Below are 21,816 nucleotides of genomic sequence, written 5' to 3'. Positions count from 1 at the left end.
TCTTCTTTTTCTATCTTCGATCTTGATCGTCGTTAAATGTTCTTGTCTTCTTCGTCAGTTCTGTCGTTGAGCTTCTCCAACGTTTCATATACCTTTTTTACTCCGCTAGTCCACTGAATGTTCTGTTGCTGTGCGCCTCCTTTAATTTATAATAAAATTTGAGGGGATCTAGAAGACGCCCTGTGCAAGGTGGTTTGATTCACACAATCCAATCAGCGTTGTAGGTTGTAAGTGTGGGTTGGCGTTAGAAGCTCGGTCCATCTCTCATACTTTGTTTACTTAAGGCCGGTGACGCACTAGTCAAGTTGGTCTTTTACTTAATCGATCACTGTTAAAACTTGTTCACAACTTAAAATATTTATCATCAACTTAAAGTACAATTATCAACTTATTACTCTGTGAACCGTATCTCAACTTATAAACTATTTTACAAATAATTTCATCGAATTAAGCTTTTAGTGACGTAAGGCTTCAAGTGCTTAACCGAGCAAAATATAACAAAGACATGATTGACATAAACTAGTATCCGCCTAGAACTTATGTTCTTGAGTCGTGATACTTGTACTTTGTACGACATACTATTGTTTTGGAGGAAATCCCATGGGCTGTCACCTTATGACAGGAAAAGTAATTTTGTGATTCCGAAGGGTCATAATAATATTTACTTTACACTTCATTTTATGTGACATGTTCCCCAAGTAATTTCCTCATCTATATATATTGACCTTCTATTTCTTAACAATGCTAAATTAGATTATATATTCGCATTTCGTAACAATCCTCCTCACCTAGAATAAGCTGTCCTCAGCTTCGAGTGAAGATAAGAACTTTAGTTAACTAAGTATCATACATATGTGTATGTATATGTCTACAAATTCCCAACTATTTTAATTTTTGAGCTCGGCGTGGCTATCACGGGCATATTACCAAATGCCTAATAACTGAGACCATACATATAGTACGTGTTGTTAATCTACGACAACACTACATAATTGATTATACAAGATACCATAATCTATGATATAATTTTATACTTATGCCTATATGTACCTCAGGGGTAATCTACAGTTATATATCCAACACGTGAGAATATAGCGATTGAAACCAAAATCAGTGTGAAAACAAGGTGTAGAAATTGCCTGTTTTCCTGAATGTATGTACCAGGGACTTAAGCGAAATTTCAAATTTTGTAGATGCAATCAGAAAGTGTACCCAAAATTATTCAAATTTCATAAAATATCTTATCATTGCAACAGCGAAAATTGTATTCAGATTCTTGGTTGATCAACTCACATAACAGGAAATTATTATAAAGCTCTTCCGACAAAACATCTCTCCATAATAATAACCTAAACCTATTTATACGTCTTCTTAATAATTCTTCAAAATATTTCAACTCATGCAAACAAATTTTATACGTATAATTCTTAATATTACTGAACTCATTTCATTTATTTTTAATCGTCATGCACAGCAAACCAAACTCCAAAATGTAGGTTTTCATCGAAAATATAAATACCGAGTCTACATAGAGAAAACAAGAATGTGTCTAATATTTAAGCTTTTGGCTTGAAAAAGAATTATAATCCATTACAACAAGTTTGGGAGACCCTTGACTGTCCCGGGGGAAGAGAAAAATGTATGATCGACGAATGACGCACAAATAGAGGCGTCAGAATTAAATTTATATACTGACCCAATTAAAAACATGCATGCGCTATCCTACGGCAACATGTTTAATCAGCATGCTGAGTGTACCTAAGAAATTTTAGTTGAACAGCTATACTCTCGTGTTTGATATTATGGAACATAAACAGACAAATTACAAACATATACGTGTAACATGACAATAACAAAAGCTGATATATATTATACAAATCTTAAAATTCGTCCAATTTCATGTCCATGTACAAGCGTTCTAACCATCAGGAAGGATCCGGGGAACTCTGAGATTTTTCTGCCGCGTCTCAGTAGCCGTTGCATAACCACGGAGGCTTCCACTGGTGCGTCTTTCGCTGGATATCAGCCTGATTCATAACATTAAGGAGCGGGTAGGCACGGTCGTATTCGTCTGCTTCGTATTCACCTCTCGGTGGACCATGTTTCCAATCCTTGTTCAAAGGAGCTGTACACTGGGTTGTGACCATTTGTTTTAGGCCGGCAACTAAAATATGAGACAAGCTCTAGCATTGCCGTCAGTAGAAGTATTGATGAATAGAAGAATAGCGTTTCGTTCGGCCCAGTCATCTCGCTGTTTAAGCACTCGTTTCTAACCAATGTTCGAAATGACGATTGTTCTAAATTCTTCTGAATATTTGGCGGACTGATTGAGTTTGTGAAAACGCCGATCCTCCACCAAATTGTTAGATGGCTTTTTTTCTATATGCGCGAGGTAGGAGATCTTTTCAAGCTTTTACTAAAGTTCACTAATGTTCTCTTCTTTCTCGTTCTTCTCTTCTCTTCGGATTATTCGTCCTTTCGGACCTCGTTGTTTTCTGTTCTCGTCTTGGCTGTCTGTTCTGTCAGGTTGAGCTTCTCCAGCGTTTCATGTACTTTTTTTACTCCGCTAGTCCACTGAATGTTCTGTTGCTGTGCGCCTCCTTTAATTTATAATAAAATTTGAGGGGATCTAGAAGACGCCCTGTGCAAGGTGGTTTGATTCACACAATCCAATCAGCGTTGTAGGTTGTAAGTGTGGGTTGGCGTTAGAAGCTCGGTCCATCTCTCATACTTTGTTTACTTAAGGCCGGTGACGCACTAGTCAAGTTGGTCTTTTACTTAATCGATCACTGTTAAAACTTGTTCACAACTTAAAATATTTATCATCAACTTAAAGTACAATTATCAACTTATTACTCTGTGAACCGTATCTCAACTTATAAACTATTTTACAAATAATTTCATCGAATTAAGCTTTTAGTGACGTAAGGCTTCAAGTGCTTAACCGAGCAAAATATAACAAAGACATGATTGACATAAACTAGTATCCGCCTAGAACTTATGTTCTTGAGTCGTGATACTTGTACTTTGTACGACATACTATTGTTTTGGAGGAAATCCCATGGGCTGTCACCTTATGACAGGAAAAGTAATTTTGTGATTCCGAAGGGTCATAATAATATTTACTTTACACTTCATTTTATGTGACATGTTCCCCAAGTAATTTCCTCATCTATATTGACCTTCTATTTCTTAACAATGCTAAATTAGATTATATATTCGCATTTCGTAACAAAAATAACGATTATCTTTCACACAACAACAATACCAGTAGACCGCATAATCATGCAGCGTGGTATAAATTTCATGTTGTGATTGATCATTCGTTTTTAGAATATGAGTTTTAAAAAGTAAAGAATATATCATCACATTGGTGAGTACTTCACAAAACTATAAGAAAATGGCGTATGTTGAAATTCATGCTTCAGGATAATTGTCTGTCTCATCACAATCATTTTTGTCATCTGTTGACTTTCTCTCTTTTATTGAGACATTGCTCGTGTCTATCTTCCGTTACAGACAAGTTTTTTAAATTGATATTATTCATTATTTTTATTCAACGCAATATTGTAGCCGAAAAGGAACTTGCGAAACTCTCAATTCATTAATCAACCATATATAGTATACAACTGATTTTTAGCCTGAATCGCATTTAAAAACGTTCTTTAATTTTTAGCGCCCAAGAATGTCCGGTATACCATGGGAAAGCGAGGAAAGACAAAACTACATTCGAGCAGACTACATTGTCAGTGATTTTGTGAGGAAGGAATTAAGGAATTTCTTTATTCAGGAATGGAACAAACGTTACCAGGCTTCTCGTGGAGCATGGGATGACACAAACGTAAGCGGTAGTCAGTTGTTTAATCTCGAGAAATCAGGAGCAAGAGGAATTAAACCAATGCTTCAGTCCAAATTTAAGCATGGAGATACAAATTATTGGGATTGTACTGCACTCTTTGGTGCAATTCTTTTTTCCAAATCGATTGGTGTAAGCCTTAATCCAACGCAAAAAACTGAAATCGATAATCTGAGAAAACTACGAAATGAAATAACTCATAAACCTGAAAAAACGCTGGATGATGCCGACTTTCAAAACAAGACAACAGACGTTATAAATGCATTGAATGCATTAGGACTGTCAAGCAACGAAGTCGTTCGAATTAAAAACCTCTATAAATCCTTCCAAATTCTACCTCCCAAGCCATCTCATGAAGTCGTGTCTCGTTCTGACAAGATACACGAGATAAGAGAGGATCTTGAAAAGTTGCGCAGCGATAACGACGGCAAACTTACATATTTTTACATCTCTGGGAATCCCGGAAGTGGAAAATCTCAACTCGCCAGAAAAGTTTGTGAAGATATTTGCGAAGATGCTCATGTGAAGGACGAAGCAATGTTTGTAATGACATTGAACGGAAAAGATTTAGATTCTCTTTTATATTCATATGAAGATTTTTGTCGTAAGCTAAATTGCAACGAAAGCGTATTACAAAATCTTTCGAGCTCTTCTAAAGCAAAAGATGAGAAAATTAAAGATTTAAGATTACAAATATCCAACAGAATTAAGAATTGGAAGCAGTGGTGGATTATCGTCGACAACGTTGAAAATCTCGAGTTCATTGCCCCACTACTGCCTCTGATGGGCGGCGATGTTTGGAATAACGGCCAAATCATAGTGACGACACAAAACACAAATGCAGTTCCTTCCGACAGCCTGTCAAGTAAACATATTTCACTTTGTCTCGGTATGACTGACCAAGAGTGTCGCGAGCTTCTTGCCCTGTTATCAAGAACAGACGTCAATGATCCATTACTATATGAGGTGGCAGAGAAGTTAGATCGTCAACCGTTGGCATTAGCCGCTGCAGCCGTGTATATGAGACAAGTCAACGAGATTCCTTCAGATTTTTCATGGCCAGATTATTTAGAAAAGCTTAAAAGAGGGAAAAGAGAATTCACCGAAAAACGTCTGAAGCAGACAAATTCAGCAGCATATTCTTCCACCATGAGTGCAGCTGTGCTTTTAGCTGTTACAAAATGTCAGGAAGAAAACACAATTCTTGAACACGCATTCAACCTTTTCTCTTTGATATCTTTTGAACCACTACCACTTGATCTTGTTGTGAAATACGTTCAGCAGGAAGAAGAAGAGTTGGATGCCGAGGATATCATTCTTCCAATAAAACACTGCTCATTGTTTGTTCATGTGGGAAATAAGGAGGGAGACATCCGTCTTCATCGTGTTGTCCATGATGTGATCAAATTGCTCTGTCTTTCGAAAAAAACTGACATTGGCAATTCATCAAAAGATGAAATATCAAATGAAGCGCAAAATATAAGAAAAGTAATTCACGACGTTACAAGAACATTGTATTCTTTCAAAGATAGGAAAGATAAGATTAAAATAATTTCACATTTAAAATCATTATTCACAGAAATTAACAAATTGTTTCCAAATGAAGGGCTATCCTCAATGAGCTCAGCATTTGATGAAACTGAAATCCGGAAAATATTTTCTTTTTTTGGAGAAATTCTACACGACTTTTTCGAGTTTGACTTCTCGTTGAAAATTTTCCAGCAGAAACTGAAAATTGCATTACAGCAATTAGGACCAAAGAATATTGACGTTGCCTTTTGCTACACCAGTCTGGGTAATGTGTATCGTGATAAAGGTGATCTGGACCAAGCTTATGATTATTGTCAGCAGGGTCTGAAAATTATATTAGAACAATCAGGAGAGAAAATTTTTGACGTTGCTAGTTCGTACATCGCCTTTGGTAATGTGTGTAAAGTTAAAGGTAATTTTGAGCAAGCTAAAGATTATTATCAACGAGCACTGAATATTCTGTTGGAACAATTGGGGCCAAACCATGTTGATGTTGCTACTACATACCAAAATCTGGGTGTTGTGTGTAGTGATAAAGGTGATTTGGAGCAAGCTAAAGATTATTATCAACAAGTGGAGAAAATTCTATTAGAAAAATTAGAGCCAAATGATAGAAAATTTGCTAACTTATACACCAACCAGGCTAGTGTATATCTTAAGGAAGGTGATTTGGAGCAAGCTAATAATTATTTTCAAGCTGCCCTGAAAATTCTATTAGAACTATTAGGGCCAAATCATATTGATGTTGCTACCTTACACATGAACTTGGGTGTTGTGTGTAAAGTTAAAGGTGATTTGAAGCAAGCTAGTGATTATTACCAACGAGCGCTGAAAATTAAATTAGAATATTTAGGCCCAAATCATCATGTCGTTGCTGGCATATACAGCAACTTGGGTAATTTGTGTAAAGATAAAGGTGATTTGGAGCAAGCTAGTTATTATTATCAACAAACGCGGAAAATTCGGTTAGAACAATTGGGGCCAAACCATGTTGAACTTGCTAGTTCATACAACAACCTGGGTACTGTGTGTTATGCTAAAGGTGATTTTGAGCAAGCTGATAATTATTATCAACGAGCACTGGAAATTCAAATAGATCAATTGGGACCAAACCATGCTGACGTTGCTGCTTCATACAACAACTTGGGGCTTGTGTGTAAGGGTAAAGGTGATTTGGAGCAAGCTCGTGATTATTATCAACGAGCGCTGAAAATTCAGTTAGAACAGTTGGGGCCAAACCATGCTGACGTTGCCAATTCATACAACAACTTGGGGCGCCTTGTGTGTGAGAATGAAGGTGATTTGGAGCAAGCTAACGATTATTTTCAACAAGCGTTTAAAATTCAATTAGAAAAATTAGGGCCAAATCATATAACAATTGCCGACTTATACAACAACCTGGGTATTGTGTATCGTAAGAAAGGAGATTTGCAGCAAGCTAATAATTATTATAAATTAGCCCTGAAAATTCGATTAGAACAATTGGGGCCAAATCATAGAGATGTTGCTGATTTATACGAAAACTTGGGTAATATTTATAGGGATAAAGGTGATTTGGAGCAAGCTACTGATTATTATCAACTAGCGCTGAAAATTCGGTTGGAACAATTGGAGCCAAACCATGTTGACGTTGCTTCATTATCATTGAAACTGGGTCTTTTGTGTTTCTCAACACGGGATCTGGATCACGCCAGAGATTGTCTTCAACGGGCACTAAATATTCAATTAGAGAAACTAGGACCAAATTGCGAGCATGTTCTTGTTTCCTACCTCTATCTTGGTGCAGTTTGCTTTGAAAAAGATGATCTGGAACATGCTAGCGATTATTTTAAACGATATAATGAAATCATGTTGAAAGTTTTAGAACCCTACCATAATGGTTGAACTTCTCCTCATTGCGATCAGAGTATTGTGTGCAGCCATAAATTACGCTTCCATGAATCATCGCTATTCCCAGGAAATAATACATACGAGATTCCGTTTAAAAAGATCCAAACATCGTTTTGGATGCCTCATAAACATAGATTTATAAACAGGAAGGGTCATGAAATTATTCAAAAATACACAAGTTCTTCCTAGCTTTTTTGCTCATGATAGCAACAGTTGATTTACTAAACAATATCCTCAAGCAAAATAAAGAGAAATATTTCAATTGCATGGGGTAAAGCCAGGCGCACATGATCTGATTTTTAGTTGGCCGACTAAATCTATGCGTGTGCGATGTCATTTTTAGGTGGCTTTAGTCGGCTGACAGCAATCTGATATATCAAAACAGTTTGATGTTGCCAACTAAAATCGATCCTACGACAAAAATCGCGTCGTGTGCGCCTGGCTTAATCATAACTTAATCAAACTTCAATATAGCTAATGCAAATTATCAAACTCTCCAACGAGTGCTGAATAAGAAGGCTTAGCCATTCTAGTGCATTTTACGACGGGACGGTGAGAGTACAAGTTCATAACCATAATATACTAAGCACAGATAGATTATAAATAAATATTATAAAGTATTGGTGATTGTCAGGCGACACGGCAAAGCTGCATGCTTGAAATCGCACGAGGTTGAAGTTGCCACATGGAACACTCGTTAATCATTAAACATTTTTAGTATATTGCTGTATTAAACCTTTCTCGTATCAGAATAGCTGACAAGTGTCTTTTCCACACAATTGGCCGGAAAGAAATTACAATCAGAATTTTCTTGTAGTCCTAAAGTTAAATCTATTTAATAATGCGTATTTTATAGGGTATAAAAGATTCATTTGATTCGACCATTTTCAAGAATAATGGGCCCGAGATCTACTACTAGAGACGGATCATCCGTCCGGACGAACTTGGGCAAGCAAAAGATACTTCGCTGGTCTTCTAGTTCGTCTGTGTGTAAACACGAGCAAACGGACGGATCGAACTGATTGGTTTCATTACGTCGGAATATTTTGAGTTTCTTTAATTAAATTGCTTTTCCATTCTCTGGGCACGGATTTGTGTACGTTACCCGTATTCGTAAACTAGAAACGGGCAATTTTAAAAACCTCGACAATATTTACACTCGGTAACATCTTCCCTTTTACGTCAAAAGGGTTTCAAACACCGTTAATTTGGAATAGAAATTAACGCTTAACATTTGGAGCATATTTCGAGTTCCCTTTGATCATATTAACCGAGCTTCAAAGCGATAAACTAGATAAAAACGATCTTGAAAGCAGATGAAAACCACGCCCATGTGCACATAGCCTGAGCCTACCGCGCTCCCCAGACGAACATCTTTCGACCGACTCAAAAGACTAAAATTAAGCATAGACGAAGTTATATGAACCCCAGTAGTGGACTAGACCAGGCCTAAGCCTTGCTTTACGTAGTGTAATTACTTCCAAAACGATTCAAAAGGTTTAAGAATTAAAGAATCATCATTGATTGTGCTGAATTCTTCATTCAAAAGCCAAAAATTCCAGAGAGCCAAAAGATAACCTGGAGTAGTTACAAGCACTGGAACACTGCTAAGCTTCTTATTGGTATCACACCAACTGGTGTTATTTCCTTCATTCCTCCTCTGTGGACAGGGTCAGTATCAGACAAAGAGATAGTCAAAAACTCTGGCTTGGTTAACCTACTAGAGGAAGGTGATGCTGTCATGGCTGACAAAGGATTTTTGGTACGAGATTTAATGCTAATGAAGAAAGTCAAACTGATTTCCCCAGCATATTGTCGTGGGCCTAGGCTGTCTTCTCGAGGAACAACCCACACTCGAAGAGTAGCTTCCTTGAGATCTCATGTTGAACGGATGATATTAAGATTGAAACAATTTAGAATTTTATCTGGAGTTATTCCATTAACCATGAAGCCTGCATTAGACAACATTTTGTTCTTATGCGCTGCTTTATGTAATTTGAATAAACGACCAATAAAATGACATTTACTTAGATTATATGGGGATTAAGATGTATTTTACTAGGGGTAAACCAAGGAGCTTAACAATGATGTTAATCCATATGGCATGGTGCCAAAGATAGTCTGATGATGTAATCATGGCATACAAATATTTCTATGTTCATTCACATTGAAAACAATGAAAAATTATAATTATTTAAACTTGGTATATCATGACAAAACAGACTCATCAGGCTGGCTTTGCCATTGTGTAGATGTGTACTATATTGTTATTTTACTATATCAAGAACTCCAATAAACAAACTTTTAGAGTTTTAATAGAAGGTTTTTTACAATTTGGTTTGTGTAAAATAATGAAATTACACTCAAGACAGTTCTCCAAAAGTCTTCATCAAAGTGAATTTCTACCACTTCAATTCCTTTAGACGTATAAACAATAAAATCACAAACAGGCATATGAGCTAATGCCATGCCCATCTGAACCTGAAAGTAATAACTGTGGTTCCTAGAAAGTTCTTGCTTGCCACTGTTGTTTACAATGCCACCTATTTCTTTAGTAAGAAAAGCTGACTTTGGATCCAATTGTCTATGTTTATATGGGCATTTAATTTCTATTGTTCTTGACCCACAACATTTACAAATTCGAATGCCATCAAGACTTGCCCCCAACCATGCATTTGAAGTGTCTACTAATAGCCCAGTCTCTTGAATTTGTAGGTTTTTGTGCCTTCATTCACAAAATTTACTATACAAAAAGAGTGCTTCTTTCTCATGATCATGTCCATATTGAGTAGCCTGAGTTTCAACATGGATTGGATTTTCTTGCAAGAAGTTGTTTATTGTTTTACTAATGTCAGTGGAAGGGTTGCGTTCAATGGTTTTTTGTCTCGTATAAAGACCTTTTACTTTTGTACCAGTTACCATAAGATGTCTCAATTTATGCCACTCATTGTTGTTAGCTTGTCCAACAGTTGCTGCATTTATAAAAGTCTGGTCAGCCTTGGTACATGTCAGTGAAGATACAAACATTTTGCAGGAAGCATTAACATCTTTACCAATTAAACGCTTGTTTTTCCGAACAAATATTTTAGCCCTTGTAATGTCCCCTTCGCTGATATGTAATAACTCACACAAATCTTTAGCTTTTCTACAATCGCTTTAATACAAAATACACAAACGATACAAAACGAAAGAACACACTTCAAACGACAGCCTCGTGATAAGTTGTCACGTGACTTTAATCTAATACAAATAAATCTAATCAAGTATCCCGATTCTACATCCCTTCCTTTCCAGTCAATTTAGTGTTCGAACAACCAATCATAACTTCAACTACACGAACTATCGTGTTCATACTGTTTCGTAATATATTTGTATCACTTTGGTTTGTCCATGATAAAATCATTGAATCGCTCGGGTAATCTAATCTCCCGCTTAAGTCTATTGGTGATAACCGTTTCGCTATCCGGTTGCGGCTGTTGTTGGGACTCGCTTTCCGTAGCTGTCTCCACTGGATTATTATATGGTTTTACAAATGAACTGTCTCTCCTAAAGATCGAGCCATCGTCCGCCTCTACCATCACTTCGTTCCCCTCCTTCGTGACCACCGTATACGGCTCCTTTTCGTAGTTGGCAGCTAACTTCCCTGACGTTTTAGTGTTCCGTAGTAGTACTTGGTCTCCTGGTAGAATAGTGCTATCATTTGCCCTCCTTTTTTCATCTGCATTAGCTTTTTGTACTAGCTTGTTTCGCCAATCGCGATCCCTTATGTTCTCATCAAAGTCGTCTATATCTCCCCTAAGTTCTGGAAGTTTACTTCTCAGTTCACGTTTGAACATAAGGAACGCTGGTGTTTTTCCAGTTGTGACTTGCGGTGTTGTTCTATACGCAAGAAGGAATTGTGGTAACTCCTTTCTCCAATCCTTGCCTTCAACTTGGGCCACTTTTAGTGCCTTGAGAAGAGTGCGATTTTGGCGCTCCACTTCACCGTTAGCTTGTGGCCAAAGTGGTGGTGACGTTCTGTGTTCAATATTCACTTGTTGTAAAAACCTCTTGAACTCCTCACTAACAAACTGTCTCCCGTTGTCTGATTTCAACGAGTAAGGAAAACCAAATCTAGCAAAAATTTCGTTTAGCGCTTTGATAATCTTTTCTGAAGTTGTTGAGTGCATAATGGAAACTTCGTAGTATCGACTATAGTAATCCACGACTACCAGCAAGTATTCTCCGGTTGGCATTGGCCCCATCAAAGTCTACTGCGACATCTTGCCATGGGCCTGTAGGCATCTCGGTCCGTTTCATGGGTTCCGGTACATTATACTGGCTGACTACTTGACATCCATGACACGATTTACACACTCGTTCAGCATCTATGTCCATCTTGGGCCACCATACTTTCGTTCTTAATCTGCTTTTCGTCTTTACAATTCCTTGATGGCCTTCATGTGCCGCTTCCAAAACCTTTCTTCGCAACATCTGAGGAATAACGATTCGATTCCCCCGTAAAACAAGTCTACCAATCATGCAGAGCTCATTCTTTACACACGCATATGCCGACAGTTTACATTTAGTCCAATCTCCCGATTCGATATAGTATCGCACACTTTGTAATTCAGCGTCGATTTCTGACGCTCTCTCTATTTCTTTAGTCGTTAAGGCCACGGGTGTCGCTTGTATGGCAACGAAACGGATGACGTCCTCTTTCTCGCTGCTGTGGTCTTTTGGACTCTTCTGGTTCATTCTAGACAAAGCATCGGCAATGTTCGTCTTTCCAGGCCGGTAAACGACCTTGAAGTTGTGGCACTGAAGCCGTAATACCCATCTTTCGATCCTTGCTGAGGGTTTCGATGTCTTGTTGAAAATACACTCTAGTGGCTTATGGTCAGTTTCCAGTTCGAATTCACGACCATACACATATATATTAAACCGCTCGCAAGCCCACACGAGTGCAAGTGCTTCCTTCTCTGTTTGGGCGTATCGCCGCTCTACGTCCGAGAGGTTCCTGGAGGCATACGACACCGCTCTCCACTGGTCTCCTTGCAGTTGTAGCAACACAGCTCCAATTCCCTCCGGCCCTGCATCCGCGACGATTCTCGTTTTGCAGTCGTTTCTAAAATAAGCCAGGGCTTCAGCCCTAGTCATCATCCATTTCAGCTTCTCAAACGCCTGCTGTTGCTCTGACCCCCAAACGAACGACTGTCCCTTTCTTAGTACACGACGCAACGGCTCTGCAATCTGCGCAAAGTCCGGGATAAACTTTGCCGAATACTGTACTAACTGTACGAACGACCTAACTTCCGAAACATTTTGCGGTGGTCTAGCGTTGACTACAGCAGCAACTTTCTCTTCACTTGGTGCCACCCCTTTGGCACTGAGCTTGTGGCCAAAAAAGGTCAAGGCCGGAAGTCTAAACTGACATTTGTCCCCATTTACGGTAAGACCTTTCTCTCGCAGACGTGTTAGTACTTTATAAAGATTCTCATCATGCTCGGATAAATCAGCCCCGTAAACAATAAGATCATCCGCAATATTTGCCACCCCATTGCACCCTGCCAAAACATCTGAGATTATTTTCTGGTACTTCTCTGGAGCTGAAGTAATTCCGAACATCAGTCGACGATATCTATATAACCCCCGGTGTGTCACGAACGTCGTAATGTCCCTTGAATCCTCTGTGAGTTCCACTTGATGAAACCCCCATTTGAGGTCTATCTTACTAAATACCGTTGCTCCATTTAAATCATACAAAACTTCTTCTATGGTCGGAATAGGATGTCTTTCCCTTAATCGCCTCGTTTGCCCTTCTCATATCGATACAAACTCGAATATCCTTTCCATCTGCTTTTGGAACAACCACTAATGGTGAAACCCACCTTGTAGGTGTTGCTTCTGGCAATTCTTCGATAATACCCATGTCGAGTAACTCGTCTAACTTATCGTCTACTTTGTCCCTTAGACCGAATGGCAGTCTACGCACCGGCTGAGCAACTGGTATAACATCCTCATCGATATGCAGTTTCAGCTTGTAATCCTTAAGTAGTCCGACTCCAGTAAAAATATCAGCAAACTCCTCACGAATATCTGAATCACTTCCCTCTTGTGTGACCGTGTTAACAGTTCTTATTATTTCTTCAGGTCCAACCCTGAGTACTTTCAATTGTTCGGCTGTTTTCTTCCCCAATATAGGCCTTCCGTTCTCTTTAATCACAGTGAAATCGTCTACACATCTTTCACTGTTTGCCTCGCACACAATCTCTGCTGTAAATGTCCCTACAACGTCGATTGGCTCTTTCTGTCCATACGCAAACAGTTTCTTGTCTGATACCCTTGACTCGCACCTAACATGTTTTCTTTTAAGATAGTTCCAGAGTTCACAATCAATTACATTACATGTTGCACCTGAGTCAATTAAAATACTTTCTAGTTTCACTCCTCCAATAATTAGATCCACCTGACCCATATCTTTTTGTCCATGCCCACCAATAACAAAGGCATAGTCATCTCTTGTTGGTGTTTTTCCTTCTTCCTCAGAGACTTTATATGCTCTTTTCTCCTCCTTTTTTTCTTTCTCCTTGTTGTGCTTCTCCCCTGCTTTTTTGCAGCAAGCTGAGAAGTGACCTATGATTCCGCATTTATTGCAGCTCTTGGACTTTGCTGGACAATTTGCGTCTCGAGCAAAGTGCCCAGTTTTATTACAGTTGTAACATCGTCGTACGTTATCCTTGTTGTCGTGCCCAGTCCCCTTGGCTGAGTATCTGCGCTCTTTCTGATCTGTGTTGACCTTTTTCTCTTTTCGTCCGCTCCAACGCGATTTATGACTCACAACGTTTACTGTATTCGAACCTTCCATTGATTTCAACTGCTCTTCTACCGCCTCATATGCCCGCGCAATATCTTGTAAATCCTTGAGTGTTGCATTAACGCGTTCAAGAAACTTCCGTCTAAGCTTTGAGTCGCCACATTTCTCAATTAGTTGGTCTCGAATTGCTTCTTCCACGTTCTGAAATTCGCACGTAGTAGCTTTTTGCCTAAGACGAGAAACAAAATGATCCACTTTCTCGCCGTTCATCTGACTCATTTGACGAAACTGGTGTCTCTCAAACGGTAGATTCACTTTAGGGACGAAATACTCATCCAAGACCTTGACGCAATCCTTAAACTCTTTCTCTTCGTCTTCGTTTACTAACGTAAAATATAGTTCTTGCAACTGCAACCCCCCCGTAGGCAGAAGTAATGCCACTTTCTGTTTGTCATTTATTACTCCCTTTGCCGTTAAAAACACATTAAATGACCGCTTCCAGCGCTTCCATCTCACAGCCAAATTCGTTGGGTCTTCCCTGGGGTTAAAGCAAGGAAGCCCTTTGACGTCGCTTGTCAATAAACTTGCTTGAGCGCCTGCCGGATTGCCGTTATGTCCTGCGCCATCTTCGTCCGCGACAGACATTTCAAATATTTTCGCTAAATACTACACTCCCGATTGGTAATCTTGCCAAATTCACGGCTATAATGTTAGACGAACTTCCATCCTCGTCGCCAATGTAATGTCCCCTTCGCTGATATGTAATAACTCACACAAATCTTTAGCTTTTCTACAATCGCTTTAATACAAAATACACAAACGATACAAAACGAAAGAACACACTTCAAACGACAGCCTCGTGATAAGTTTTCACGTGACTTTAATCTAATACAAATAAATCTAATCAAGTATCCCGATTCTACAGCCCTAGTAAGTATTTTAAATTGATTTAAATAAAAAGTATTTTTCTTCTTATCAGTCTTTGCTTTCGAAGATCCTGGTAAGAAATCCAAAACTGCTGACTCATTGTCAATATCCATTAGTTTTCTAGCAAAATCAGCTTTTTCTTTTTCAGTTACAGTGGATCTAAGTCGGTTAGGCAGTGGGTCAAATGAATCGATCCATGACTCATCAACTGGTACATATTTTCTTTTTCTATCAAATTTCATTGAATGAGAGAGTTTCAGTTTCCAGTAAGGGGAGTGGCTTGTTTTCTGGTTTAGGTTTTGGATACCAGTAAGCTGGAAGAGATGTCACAGATGTTCGTTCGCTAGACAGAAACTCCTCAAGCTCGAACAAGGCTGCTCCCAAATGCTTGCAACCTTGATCAGAGCCTCCTTTGCATTCACAAAATGCAGAAAAAATAGATGCATTTTCACCTAGGATAAACCATAGTCTATAAGCTGCCCTACCTTCTGGGGTTTTCTCTCTGTGTGTTTGCAAGACATTGGCGATAAGTACATGATAGGGAGTGTCATCATTATCATATACCTTTACTCGGTTTAAATCTCTAACATGCCCATCTTGGTGAAGTTTATATTCATCAAATGTCCGCCAGGATGCTAGCATTTCTTTGTCATATTCTGTCTTGCTGACAATCAAATGGTTAAATATATCCAAAAGACCAAAATTTGGTAGAATGGACATATCCTTTGAAAGATGTGTCATTGTGAATGGATTGGGTATCTGTTTACCAGCTGGAAGTGTCAAACGTTCCTCAAGGCATTTCTCAAGGGAGTCATTTGCAAAGTCTGGGTCGACTGGTAACTTCACTTCTTCTGCAACAGTTGCCAACTTAATAAGTTCTGCTTTCTTATAATTGCTGGTGGGTACGCCACGCTGACTAATGAAGTCCTTTAACATATTTACTGTCCAATTGTTAAATTTAGATTCATTGCTATTTTTTGACACAGAATCCACATTTTCATTGTTAGAAGTATTGCCTGTTTTTTTATTTTTATGTTGAAAAGTCCCTTTGCCCACTTGTTTACCATTGTCTTTTAGGGTGTGTTTATTTTCCATGTTCTTATTCAACACATAATTATCATTTGTGCTCTTTGGCTTTGGAGTGCTTATTTTTTCAACTTTTATCACCTTCTTATCTTTATTTTTGGTTCTTGCAGTTGAATGGATAGGTCGACATTTCCTGTTTGAAATCTTTGAAGGATTTTTAGCAGCTTCTCTGAAAGGGGGTGGTGTCGATGCAACAGGGGCTTTTGTGTCACCCTCTAAGTCCACATATAATGGTGGTTTGGGAATGTTTTCTGGCTTTGGAGCAGAACAACATGTATCATCGGGCTGTAAAAGGTTAAAATGACAACATGCCCGATGAAAGTCGTGCAAAACTAATGTCACAGGGCAGTCACACGTTGTTTTCATATTTAAAACCGGAGGCAGTGCCATGCGAGGTTCAAAACGAGACCATTTCTGACTCATCATCGAGTACACACAAATAGGCCGTTGTAACGCCGTCGCACAAGCAAAGATATCGACTGTTTCACCCCATGTTCCTGATTCAAGGCTTCTATCTAAGTGATTATCCATAGTGGTATGGCTAAACAAATATGGTTTAAACGTGTTCGGGCGTTCTAACAATAGCTTGTTGCACATGACTCGAACATTTGCAAAATCCTTGTCACTCTCGCCGTCTATCGCCAAAGCTATCGCTCTATGAAAACAATTCCCGTCTCCACGGACAGCCAACTCTTTTCTACCAAGTGGTAATGCGTATGAATTCATTTGTAATTATAATGAACTCTTAAAATGCAAATTTTCTACCCACAAAAGCTATGTCTTTTACGTTTCGAATATATTACGAAGAGATATTTGCCCCCTAGCGATCCAAAGATTCATTGCGCTAACCGCGCAAAAATATCGGGGTCTGGCAACCGGCAAATCATTCATTGATAGTCCTGTATGCATGATATGGAACAATTTCCCAATTTGAGAGGCACAAGTCAACCCATCTCGTTACCTCATGCAGCTGCATATACAAATATTAAACAATGTAACCATGCTTTGGTTATGATGTCAAATATTTTGACATAGATAACAACGCTGTTTTTATGGTAAAATGCTTCGGTCCTATGTAACGTTTCCAGCATGTTTGGCGCTCGTATACAAACATTAAACAATGACCATGCTTTGGTTATGATGTCAAATATTTTGACATGGATAACCACGCTGTTTTAATGGTCAAATGCTTCGGTCCTATGTAACGTTTCCAGAATGTTTGGCGCTCATATACAAACATTAAACAAAATAACCATGCTTTGGTTATGATGTCAAATATTTTGACATGGATAACCACGCTGTTTTAATGGTCAAATGCTTGTCCTATGTAAAGTTTCCAGCATGTTTTGCGCTCATATACAAACAATAAACAATATAACCATGCTTTGGTTATGATGTCAAATATTTTAACATGGATAACCACGCTGTTTTAAACGTCAAATGCTTCGGTCCTATGTAAAGTTTCCAGCATGTTTGGCGCTCATATACAAACATTAAACAAAATAACCATGCTTTGGTTATACATGATGTCAAATATTTTGAAATGGATAACCACGCTGTTTTAATGGTCAAATGCTTGTCCTATATGTAAAGTTTCCAGCAAGTTTGGCGCTTATATACAAACAATAATTAAAGACAGCATCGAAATTTATCGATGTTGTTCAGCCATTCATGGCCAGAAATTGCGGACATGGAATATGCAGATTGCCGTAGCAAATTTGCATATCTGTTCAAATATTATTCGTTTGCAGAACTATAAATTATATTGCGCATTCTTAAATTTTGCAAAATTTAAGAAAATCATTGCATCTTTGCTATTTGCCCTGGTTGTTTCTTGTAACTCGTGTCATATTGAAGATCCTGAGGTAATATTTTGCTGGCAAAGGTTTATGTCGGCTCTGCATTTTTATTTTATTTCTACGCTATTACAGTTTTCGTTTTATATGGTATTCAACGTGATAAATGACCAAAACTTTGTTTTGAAAATGCAGAACGAATATTGATAAAACATTTTGAAATACTATATAAAAATATTAAGATTAACTTGCTCTGCAACGAGCAATTAAGGCAAATTATAATCGACCTACCTAAAGGTGTATTTTTAGCGTTTAGTACTGTGCACATTACAGTTTACTATAAACTCACGAAGCTTTATTTTGACACCATATGCAAATTTAGGCGGAAGTAGAATGTTAACTATGTCCGAATTTTCTGGCCATGTGACCAGATACACGATGAAGACCAGTGATGTAATAAGCCTTGGAACAGTTTGCCCATCCTTCTTGGTCAAAAGATGATACAAGATCTTCATCATAACACGATCCATACCGGTCAGGATGATTCTTTGCTTTGCAGCAATAACCTTCTTCGATAGTATTCAATATTTCGCCAGCAGTGCGATATAACACATTCAGAAAGTAACTCACTGGACATAAATCCTTCCTAATAATAGAAAATATTAACGGATCATTACACTACATTCTGGGGAACATTGAATATAGAGGATTGCATGATCTATAGGTTGATTGACACGAAATTTTACTAAGAATTGTTAGTTGAAATTAATGTTATCAATTAAGCAAAAATTACTGAAAATGGCGAATTGTTGCATATATTCATGGTGCGTATGACTCGAGTTACTTCATAGAGTACGTCCGCCAATGAATTATGATAATGATATAGCTATATAGATATTGATTGCATATTTCCGTGCCTTGGCAATTTTTTTCGCCCAATTCCCCGAGAGGAAAGTCTATAAATGATAAATAATAAACACTCACTTGCCAAAAGAAGACACTCACTTGCCAGTCAGCTACTTCACAATGGATAAACACTTTTCAAAATCCTCAAAGCTTCACAAGATATTTAACCGCAATTCAGTCAAAGTGAGCTACTCCTGCATGCCAAACGTAAAAAGTGTTATTTCCAGCCACAACCGAAACATCATGAAATCGAACAAAACCTCGTCAGATCGTACAAATTGCAACTGCCGCATCAAGAATGAATGCCCACTCCTTGGTAAATGCCTAACTGAAAGCCTCGTCTATAATGCCGAGATTACAACTACAAATCCTCCTGAGTCGAAGAACTACATCGGTGTCACAGCTGGTACGTTCAAGACCAGATACTACAATCACAAGAAATCCATAAACAACCCAGCCTACGAATCCGAAACCGAACTATCAAAGCACACATGGAACCTAAAAATACTAAACAAACCATTCAACATCAAGTGGACAACCATCAAATGCGTTCCGGCTTACTCAGCGGGCGGACGGTCATGCAACCTGTGCCTGGAGGAAAAAATGGCAATTCTTAAATCCTCGAAGGAGACGACATTAAACAAAAGAAGTGAACTTTTCGCAAAATGTAGACATAAAAACAGATTCAGCGCAAAAAACTTTAAACGCGAGCGCAATTTTTGAATTGTATCAGCGCAAGCACGTCAAAAACGTCATCACACAAACTTTAACTGCTGTAGAGTAATCATTCGCCTGATGATCGTTTCAGAAGAAACGTGAAACACAGAGTGTAGCGAACAATATATTCAAAATTTTGTAATATTTCATTGATTTTATTTTAATCGCTCTATTAAATTTTGATATCGAGCACTCTTTCTTCTTGGATACTTTACTTAATTGTATATATATATATATATATAATATATATATATATATATATATATATATAATATAATAATATTATATATATATGTATAAATATATTATATATATAAATATATATATATATATAATATATATATATATATATATATATATATATATATATATATATATATATATATATATATATATATATATATATAATTTACTAATTCTTTAATCTCAAAATAAAGCCGTCGCTACGCGGTGTTTCACGCTAAGCTAAAAAAAGCAAAGCGATCATCAGGCGACTAAAGAAAAATTCTATACAATATTTGATTACGTCATGCATCAACGGTTACTCGTCTGTCACGCGCTTATGCTTGTGCGCGCGCCTAAAATTCCTATTGTTCCTATGACAGCATTTTGAAAACAGCTCAGAACGGTCAAAATGCTGCCATAGGAACAAGTTTAATGCCGGAAATTTTAGGCGCGCGCACAAGCATAAGCGCGTGACAGACGAGTAATTGTTGATGCATGACGTAATCAAATATTGTATTGAATTTTTCTTTAGTCGCCTGATGATCGCTTTGCTTTTTTAGCTTAGCGTGAAACACCGTGTAGCGACGGCTTTATTTTGAGATTAAAGAATTAGTAAATATTATTTATGCTCTGCTTTTTTTTGGTATTGAGCACTCTTTTTGTCTATTACAAACAAACTAAATTTTGAATATAAATATATATATATATATATATATATATTATATATATATATATATAATATATATATATATTATATATATATATATATATATATATTTATATATATGGGACTGTTATTTGTTATTTTTATAAATTATGATTAATTGAACAAGACTCTAGACATCCTACGAGTTTTCTGAACAGCATAGAAATCGTCGAAAACCTCACCTTCGGTCAAATGTAAACGTTTGCGAATTAATTTCACTCCTGTCTGCTTTATCACTGACATATTATCACCGACCACAATAATATACTCTCTGTTTTCCCAAACAATCACTTGATACCTGGGTTGTGCGTGTTTTGATCTCTTAAAAATTTCCCATTGTCGTGTCAATAAACCGAGTATAGTGTGAACGGAGCTTGAACTTTATACTTAAAGTTGAACTTTATAAGCAAGTCAGTCGAGCACTAATAGGATTGGGTTCGGTGGGATAATTAAAATGACAGATTAATAAATTGCTAGCGTTATTTCTAGCGCGGTCAAAGCGGGAAACTAATACATAAATAACGGCATGAAAATTATATATGCAGGTGTGTAATGAACGCTGAGAATTTTTCCACATTTTGCGAAAGACAACTCGCTTTAAGTACTTGCTTAGCACAAAAACAAGAAATGGAACATCCTAGACCAGCTTTTGTTTCAAGGCAAATGATTTTGTTCACGAAGTAATAAATTCTTGCTTCTACAGGGTGTTTAAAAAAATGTCCCAAATGTAAAATTTCCGTTTTTCTGGATATTTAGCAGAATTTTGGAAATTTTTGTGTTCCGAAGGGTAGTTAAGACTTATCTTGTATACCTAGGGCAAGTTTGTTTTTTCATTACCAAAATTATGTCATCAGGGGGTGGTTCGAATCCACTGATATTGAGAGGGCTAGCGCGCGAAAATGTTAAGCTGAAATTGTGATATTATTTAACTGTCTAAATGTAGGAAAGGTTTATTAATAAACTGTGAAAGTTTCAGGAAAAATAATGCGTACCAGGAGCATCACGCCACCCCTAAAGGTGACGAATATTTCATTGCGCGCAGTGGATTAAATGCGTCGTTTATTTTAGCGTGACCGATCTCATGCAAGGAAGGGCAAATGAATAAATTAAAGCGTGAAACTGAACAAAAAGGCGAAGCGATTTATTCGTGATGTTAATCCTCAGCATGTCCACCATTTCATTCTAAGCAAACTGCGGCTTGTCTGAGCATACTAAACACTGAACAGCGAACCATTTGTCTGTCCATTCGCCTAGATTTGCCGGTGGTAGCCTGGGCGATTTGCTAGAAAGAATTTCGAACGAAATGGAATATTTGAGGCAGGAGAGACAAATGGTTCGCCGTTCAGTGTTTACCATGCTCAGACGAGCCGCAGTTTGCTTA

The 21,816-nt window shown here is 37.8% G+C and overlaps 2 protein-coding genes across 2 annotated transcripts; one reads left to right on the top strand and one right to left on the bottom strand.

Annotated features, from left to right (window-relative positions):
* Positions 1-3,355: 3,355 nt before the first annotated feature.
* Positions 3,356-8,058, top strand: LOC114537993. Its single transcript, XM_028559103.1, has 2 exons — positions 3,356-3,373; positions 3,677-8,058. The coding sequence occupies exon 2, from the start codon at positions 3,686-3,688 to the stop codon at positions 7,268-7,270; it is 3,585 nt and encodes a 1,194-aa protein (XP_028414904.1). The 5' UTR covers positions 3,356-3,373; positions 3,677-3,685; the 3' UTR covers positions 7,271-8,058.
* A 4,955-nt stretch (positions 8,059-13,013) lies between these two features.
* On the bottom strand, positions 13,014-14,481 carry LOC114538001 (uncharacterized protein K02A2.6-like). The gene has a single exon (XM_028559113.1). The coding sequence runs from the start codon at positions 14,349-14,351 to the stop codon at positions 13,014-13,016; it is 1,338 nt and encodes a 445-aa protein (XP_028414914.1). The 5' UTR covers positions 14,352-14,481.
* Positions 14,482-21,816: the final 7,335 nt, after the last annotated feature.

This window comes from Dendronephthya gigantea, unplaced genomic scaffold (genome assembly GCF_004324835.1).
Source record: "Dendronephthya gigantea isolate DGI-Jeju-01 unplaced genomic scaffold, DenGig_1.0 000172F, whole genome shotgun sequence".
In the NCBI taxonomy this organism is placed as follows: Eukaryota; Metazoa; Cnidaria; class Anthozoa; order Malacalcyonacea; family Nephtheidae; genus Dendronephthya; species Dendronephthya gigantea.
This window is presented reverse-complemented; position numbering and strand designations above follow the sequence as displayed.

Bases quoted from the DNA above. Each gene is read 5' to 3' on its own strand.
- LOC114537993 (XM_028559103.1), top strand. From the start codon at position 3,686: ATGTCCGGTATACCATGGGAAAGCGAGGAAAGACAAAACTACATTCGA.
- LOC114538001 (XM_028559113.1), bottom strand. From the start codon at position 14,351: ATGAGTCAGATGAACGGCGAGAAAGTGGATCATTTTGTTTCTCGTCTT.